Source organism: Mirounga angustirostris, unplaced genomic scaffold (genome assembly GCF_029215605.1).
Source record: "Mirounga angustirostris isolate CCGP_5_RB_7025 unplaced genomic scaffold, mMirAng1.0.hap1 SCAF_12, whole genome shotgun sequence".
NCBI lineage: Eukaryota > Metazoa > Chordata > Mammalia > Carnivora > Phocidae > Mirounga > Mirounga angustirostris.
In genome coordinates, this window is record NW_026991720.1 from 17,791,403 (window position 1) to 17,799,688 (window position 8,286).

Consider the following 8,286-nt stretch of genomic DNA (forward strand, 5'->3'; position numbering starts at 1 on the left):
CCACAGAATATTCTGTGTTAGAGTACAATTTAACCCTTTCTTGATGACTCCGAATTATCCTTATGACCACATGTTATGTTGTACTGTGTGGCAATATATTAGTGTCCTAAGAATCTACTGATACTATTGGTCTTTTTGACCCTACTCCAAAATGGTCTCAGACTAGCATGCCTTCTTCATTCTTGATTTTAAGAGTTGTTTCTCTGCTATGTGCTCCCCTTGTTGCTTGTTGTCAGCTTTAATTTTCTGTTTCTCACAGTGTTCTTGCCCCCAACAGTTTTCCCTTTCCCCCAAACGCCTGTGGGCTTTGAAATAATAAACCGAATAGTTCAAAGTTGTATCCACATTGATACTGAGTGAGGTTCTGATCTTTGTATACTGCTTTGTATCATCTTGTCTAGGTGCTAGTTTTTCACTGCATAAGTTTCTGTATACCTTCTTATATTGGTACAGAAAAATATAGTTCTAATCTGTTCCATAAAGAATGGCCAGTTCCCCACAATGTTTGTGAGAAACTTAGAGATCTAAAAAAGACTGCTTTTCCAGAATTTTTACTCAGGTTCCATAAAAGAATTTGAAAATCAATATATCCTTTGTATGTTTTAGGTTAACATTAAAGATATTTTTCATATTAACTGAAGAATCATTGTAAAGGATATAATTTTCAGGATATTATAAATATTGGTATTTTTAAATAAAAGCACTACATTGCTTTTTAATAAGTATCTAAGAGATTCAAATATCAGAATATTTTGTTGCTCTGTCATTCATTTTAAAAAAATACACACTTTTTTGTAAACAATCAAATTTTATATCATTCTCTGTTCTTCTTGACCTCATTCTTCTACTTCTGCTGTTACAGAATTTTATCTTAATATAATATAGTTTATTCTTGACAGGCATATACCTCTCTCAAAAATAGATGGGAATTTTCAATTGGAAACTACTTTTTTCTGACAGAAGGTTTTAAATGCCAATTTTCTTTCTTTTTAAAAAATTTTTTAAAGATTTATTTACTTACTTGAGAGAGAGAGAGAAACTTAAGCAGACCCCCCCCTGAGTGTAGAGCCCATTGTGGGGCTCAATCTCAGGACCCTGAGATCATGACCTGAGCCCAAACCAAGAGTCAGAGCTTAACTGACTGCCCCACCCAGGCGTCCCCCAACTTTCTTTCTTCTGAATTTTTATTCATAGTTTTGATTTGATCAAAGCAACGTACATAAATACAGATTTTGATAAAAATTAGTTACTAAACACAAACTCTAAAACTATATTAGAAATTTATTTCTTAATGAAATATGGATAGGGCTATTTTAAAATTGGTTTTCATGGGGCACCTAGGTGGCTCAGTTGGTTAAGCACCTGCCTTCAGCTCAGGTCATGATCCCAGAGTCCTGGGATTGAGGCCCGTGTCAGGCTCCCTGCTCAGCAGGAAGTCTGCTTCTCCTTCTCCCTCTGCCCCATCCTACTCATGCACAAGTGTGTGTGCTCTCTCTCTAAAATAAATAAGTAAAATCTTAAAATATATATATAAATAAATAAAATTGGTTTTCATGTATTCATGGATGAATATTACCTGTTGGTACAAGGAGACAAGTTTCAACAGCAATGTTAGTCATGTTTTCGTTTTTGAAAATGTCAGTGCTGAGGATGGAAGAAAGAGTATTATCTCAGTATCAAATTTTTGAACTTTCTGAGTTAAATACCTAAGAATCATAAAGATTTATTACAAAAGTTATTTTTAATGATGTGTTTAGAAATAACGTGATTAGATATTCTTTCCATTTTGTTTAAATCTTAAGTATTGGGGCCTGGATGGCTCAGTCGGTTGAGCGTCTGCCTTTGGCTCAGGTCATAATTCCGGGGTCCTGGGATCGAGCCCTGAGTCGGGCTCCCTGCTCGGTGGGGAACCTGCTTCTCCCTCTGCCTGCTGTTTCCCCTGCTTGTACTCTCTCTCTCCCCCTGACAAATAAATAAAATCTTAAAAAAAAAAACCAAAAAAACTTAAGTATTGGGAATCACCTAGTTTGCAAAACAGTCTAGTCATTAGTCACTCTCAACACCAACCTGAATATTTTTTTTTTTTAAGATTTTATTATTTACTGGAGAAAGAGTGTGAGTGAGAGAGCATAAACAGATAAGCAGCAGAGGGAGAGGGAGAAGCAGACTCCCCACTGAGCAGGGAGCCCGACTCGGGGCTCGATCTCAGGACCCTGAGATCATGACCTGAGCCGAAGGCAGCCGCTTAGCTAACTGAGCCACCCAGGTGCCCCCAGTCTGAATATTACTAATAATATTTTTGTTGCTCTCATAAAATTTTCACTCTTGGTCAAATTACTATAGTTAGATCCTAAAGAGTGAGCAATAGTTTGTAAAGTGAGAGAAGATAGGTTCTGAAAGGAGAGGAGACTGGCTTAGTCTTTTCAAGAAGGAATCAGTTTTAGAAAAGAGTACATATGTAATTGATGGATTTTTTAAAAATTCATGTTCTCATAAAGAAGTGTTTAAGCACCCCAGTTTGAAGACCACTGTTGTAATGCCTTTTGTTACAAGCCTTTCTGATGGCAGCTTATTAAAGTGTATAAACATCTATTGATTATTCTTTTCTTTTCCTATTTTATTTAGATATCTAACAGTGATACGCCTTCACCACCACCTGGTTTATCAAAATCCAATCCAGTCATCCCCATCAGTTCATCCAATCACAGTGCACGGTCTCCTTTTGAAGGGGCAGTAACTGAGTCACAGTCGTTATTCTCAGATAACTTTCGCCATCCCAACCCGATCCCAAGTGGGCTTCCTCCTTTCCCCAGCTCCCCACAGACATCCAGTGACTGGCCTACAGCACCAGAGCCACAGAGTCTCTTCACATCAGGTATACAACAATACTACTGCATGTTAATAATGTTACTCAGGCTGAAATGAGACCTTGCTTAATGTGTTTTTACCCCTTTAAGCACCGCCACTCCTTTTTTCATAAAATTGTAAACATTTAAAGGGCATGGAGTAGGATGGTTAGATAAGTAGCTGTATGACTTAGGACTTAATGTGTTAACAGATTTCTCCAGAAATCAAGGGTTAGATAATTTTTCTGGTAATAAAATGCTTATTCCTCTAAGAATTTTTAAGGGCTTACGTTTTTAATCGTATTTGTGTTTATATAGTTAAATTTAAGATTTTTTTTTTCTCCAGCTGACAAGAGGTGTGTTAGTTAATATTGAAAGTTATATTTTGGCATTTTGAGCCATTTTCATTTTTATTCATTGTAAGTTTTCTTATTAATGTGAAGGATGGCATAAAATTAATATTGAAAATATAGTACCTATTATCGGAGCAGACAGTTTTAAAAAATACATAAAGTTTAAGTAGATATTTTTTCATTGTTACATTATTTTTTCCTAGATTATATAAAGCATATATTCAAAATTACTTACACTTTGTCTCTGATAAATATATTTTAAAAAATAAACCTCTGAAACAAATAATATATGTTAAAAAAACAAAAAAGAAGATAGTAGGAAGGGAAAAATGAAGGGGGGAAATCGGAGGTGGAGACGAACCATGAGAGACTATGGACTCTGAGAAACAAACTGAGGGCTCTAGAGGGGAGGGGGGTGGGGGGATGGGTTAGCCTGGTAATGGGTATTGAAGAGGGCACGTATTGAATGGAGCACTGGGTGTTATACGCAAACAATGAATCATGGAACACTACATCAAAAACTAATCATGTAATGTATGGTGATTAACATAACATAATAAAATAAAAATTTAAAAAAAATAAACTTTACTAAGTGAATTCTGTTACATCATATTTATTACCTTATTTCATTGAAATGACTTTCTCCAGGTTTTGGTTATGAATAGCTAAAGGTGTAATTTGGGTTTCAAGTACTTTGTTTTCTTTGATTACCAAAATCAGTCTATATCATTCAGTTTTTGAAGTTGGTAACTTAAGATGAAATCATTGGTAGAAGTATATGAGACCTTTTATAATACTATAATCTTAATGTGCTAAGAAATCATACAGATTTTGGATATATTTGCCTTTATCTTATGATGTTTAACTTTCACTAGTGTGGATACTTGTTAAATACATAAGTGAGCTATGTATTTTAAATTTATCACTAATTGTCTTCCCAACAGAAACAATCCCAGTATCATCCTCTACAGACTGGCAAGCAGCATTTGGCTTTGGTTCTTCTAAACAACCAGAGGATGACTTGGGTTTTGATCCCTTTGATGTCACTCGAAAAGCCTTAGCAGACCTGATTGAAAAGGAACTGTCAGTCCAAGACCAGCCTTCCCTTTCGCCCACATCTCTTCAGAACTCCTCTTCACACACTACAATGGCCAAAGGTCCGGGCTCTGGATTCCTGCATCCTGCTGCACCGACAAATGCCAACTCTCTCAATAGTACCTTTTCAGTCTTGCCACAGAGGTTCCCTCAATTTCAGCAGCACCGAGCAGTTTATAATTCATTCAGTTTTCCAGGCCAGGCAGCCCGCTATCCTTGGATGGCCTTTCCACGCAATAGCATCATGCACTTGAACCACACAGCAAACCCCACCTCAAATAGTAATTTCTTGGACTTGAATCTCCCGCCACAGCACAACACAGGTCTGGGAGGGATCCCTATAGCAGGTAGGTTCATTTATAGCCTTTGAGAATTTGTGAATAACTCATGCCTTCAAGTTGTTGGGTGGGTAGGGTGGGAATTTTTGAATAACAGAGAATACTTATTATTCTTGGAAATTTCTATGGGGAAAAAAAAGTCCTTATCATAATTTAAAAATTTTTAATTGGATGGATGCCTTGTAATATTGAGCTTTATAAGGATGGTGGAGTATTATACCTAGTTATAACTTGGAAGCATTTTATTTAACAGGGTAGTTACCAAACTTTCATGTGGAATATAAATGCACAAAAAAAAGAAAAAAATGTGCTCTGAAATTATGGTGCTGGAAAGTCCAACACCATGGTACAAATTCCGATTATACATTCTAAAAGTAAACTGATTCAAAAAAAATTTTTGAAATGGTATTTAGTGAGAGCATGAGGGATGAAGCCACTCTCTAACTACTTTTGGCAGTTACTTATTTTGACTGATACACACGTGCAAACACACACACAAACTGTGCTCTATGTTAATAAAGTACTTAATATTTGAGAACTCTGATTATTAATGTTTCACAGACCTATGTGTATACTTTCTGTGAAAACAGTTGTTCAAGGAGAGATACTTTCCCTTTTGGTCTGTCATGTTTTTATTTCTGGGGAAAATACTAGGTTCCTCATAAGTGATACCAGAATACTTCTGGTTTTGTACTGCTACCCTTGAAGGTTTCAGAACTTTGGGGTTTTAAGGTCCTATATAACATTTATTAGGTCAAGTGACTTCTATATCTAAAGGAATCCTTCTTATTAGTGGTTTTTTTTTTTTTTTTTTAATTAATTTGGGCTTTAGAGATGACTGGTAAAAGAGAGAGTTTGTTCCTCTCCTGATTCTCTCAAGTAGGATAGAATAGTCCCTCACTGTGTTACATAATTCGTAAAATTTATTGTTATCCCTTGTCATGGCCTTTAAGATATGGCATGGCACAGTCTTACTGTAATAATGTGCTGTTACCAGCAAGTCGTTTGTTCTCTTGTTTTTAGCCAGGTTGATAGGTGAATTTGAAGAGATCCATCAGACTTCTTTGGCTCTTTGGCCATTTCATTTTCAAGACAAGTAGATGGGTTAAGAGAATATGGTTTGTGACTTTGGATATAGTGAATTTAACAGTTGATACAGTGAAGTTAATTTACATAAGCATGATACACCAATGTATTGGTTTGTATATCAGTGGGACTCATGATATTCGTTCATTTGATTATGGTAGTTAGTAGGTAATTCAGAGTGACATTTTTCAATCTTCTCCTTCTACGTGATACTCACTTGTGAAACACTTAAGTACTCAGTTCCTGATACTGCGTTTTTTTCTTCCATTCAAGACAGCATATTAGAGTGTAATTTTGTTTTGTTTTGCTTTAATCATTTAGAAATGTGGCATTTTAATGACTAGTAGTGTATCTTATAACTGATTATAACATTAAGAGTTAAAGTTAAGTTTCCCTAAATATCCTAAACATTTAAAAGTAAAATATTAAACCAGTTATAGTGAATATTTGGGTTCCTGTTTGCCCAGTAATGAACTAGGCCATGTGGGTAATGTAAAAGAACTCTAAAATATGGATATTATTTCCAGGTATTTTGCAGTGTAGTTGAAGAAATAAATTTAATATTATGTATGAGAGTGGTAACTATATGATAACTGGAATCTGAGAGATCTCATTTGAGCCTATAATTGTTGGGGAGGCTTCACTGAAGAAATAGGAATTGATCTGTACTATGGTATCTTGGAATTGGGTTAGTGGGAAAAAGAGAAAGACCTTTTATACTGATGGGAACTCCTGAATAAAGGCGTGGAGGCAGGATTAGTATGTCATTTCATTAAGAGGCAATAGAACTGCCTTCAGTAATGGGAGGTGCTTATGTATTGTGTAAATAGAATGGACAAGAACATGGGGAGCTCTGACAGTGAGGCAACACAGTGTGGAGTTGATATGATAGGAAGAAGGGTGCCTTTGTGGGATTCCAGTTCTTAGCTTGTCTTCATTGTATGCTTTTATTTGACTTATTACGTGACTATCTTCAGTAAGTTATCTGTTCTTCTGATTTCACAGTTACCATATTGTCCATTAGCACAAAAGGAATAATTTTAACCCATATATTTCAAGCCAGTATATATTGTGAAAATGCCACAGTGGTAATGAATAATTACTGATTTGTGAGTGTAGTTGTCCTCATGTTAGTCATTTGAAATCTTCATCTAAACTAGATACTTTCTGAAAAAAATGTGGCATTAAAGTATGGTCTTATCTTTGTGGGTTTTCTTTTTAACATATACTCAACCATAGAGCATAAAATACTTTTTTTTCCCAGAAATTCTAAGAATGAAGTCACCAACTTGTAGGTTCTGAATCATTGTTGTATTTTGTGGGAGGTTGGGAGAGTTTGTTATTTCAGATTTTCAGTTTTTGACTATGCATACTTGTTTGGTATTTAAATGGTGACTTATGATTAAGCTTATTATTAGATTATTTTTAAGTCTCTGATGACAAGAGAAATTTTAGTTTTAATGAAAAAAATATTTAAAATTGTTATTAAGAGTTACACAGAATACTCTCATGTCCTATAAATATTTGGCAAATATCTCAGGAAGATGAATGTGCTAGACCTCAAAACAGAATAGTTGTATAATTATAGCCAGATCATTTAGGATTTTCAGTAACAATTAGAAATGACAGAAAGTGGAATTCTGGAAAACGATGTACATTTTAACTGTGTCTAATTTGAAGCAATTTAATACCTAGGCAATATCTGCCTCCCCCACCCCTAGTTGTAAATCAGTTGTACTTGAGTTGAACTATTGAAATAGGTTCAACTTTGTATCCTGCAGTGAATATCATGGTATCTTACCAGGGTAGCTGTTGGTGAAGTCTTCATAATGGAGAGTACCTACTGTTTCTCTGATACCTGCCACTTTAAGATATGTTTAGACAGTATTCAACACTGGAAAAGGCATGTATTATTAATTTATTCTTTAGATATGTAGAGCAAAACAGGGTCCCTGACCTTTAGGAGCAAATACTCAGGTATCAGTCACCTATATATCCTACAGATACCATGTCTATATTTATTATATATTTGTATTTAAATTTTTAGTTTTGGTTTGTTTCAGTTAAATTATTAAAAATTGATATATCTGAAACCTATCATGGGAAGGACAGTTTGCCAGGGGTTTGACAGAAATGCAGCTTCCATTTCTTATGCCTACATGAAAACTTTTTTTTTGCTGTTTAAAATTCATTATTTTCTTAATTAGGTAAAATCTTTTTAGCAGCATTTTCTTGCCTGCACATCCAGTTTGCTAAGCCTAGAAGGATTTTTGAAATAAATATTCTTGGGGAAAAACTTTGATTAGTGGACAGTTATAGTAGGTCCATTCAGATCTCTTTTGCTATTGGAACCATGTGCTTTTGTTTAAGAAGTGACTTTTCCTAAAAGGTGACTTACCTTGTTCAACTCCTTCTTTTAGAAAAAGCAAAGCTGTGTTCCAGAAAGGTTAAATAATTTGTTAAAGGTCAAACATTCAATTAGTAGTAGAATTAGGACAAGTACCCAGATCCCACATTCAAACTGAAATGTTTTTCCACTACAACATTGATGTTCACCTTCACAAATGA

General features: G+C 35.0%; 1 protein-coding gene across 8 annotated transcripts in view; it reads left to right on the top strand.

Moving 5' to 3' along the window:
• CNOT4 (CCR4-NOT transcription complex subunit 4) overlaps positions 1-8,286 on the top strand; it is a 145,322-nt gene that overhangs the window by 108,219 nt on the left and 28,817 nt on the right. For all 8 annotated transcript variants that reach the window (XM_064574922.1, XM_045864216.3, XM_045864219.3 and 5 more), the window contains 2 exons: positions 2,626-2,875; positions 4,144-4,641. In XM_064574922.1, the coding sequence (XP_064430992.1) occupies positions 2,626-2,875; positions 4,144-4,641 (748 nt within the window). The remainder of the gene's footprint in view (positions 1-2,625; positions 2,876-4,143; positions 4,642-8,286) is intronic.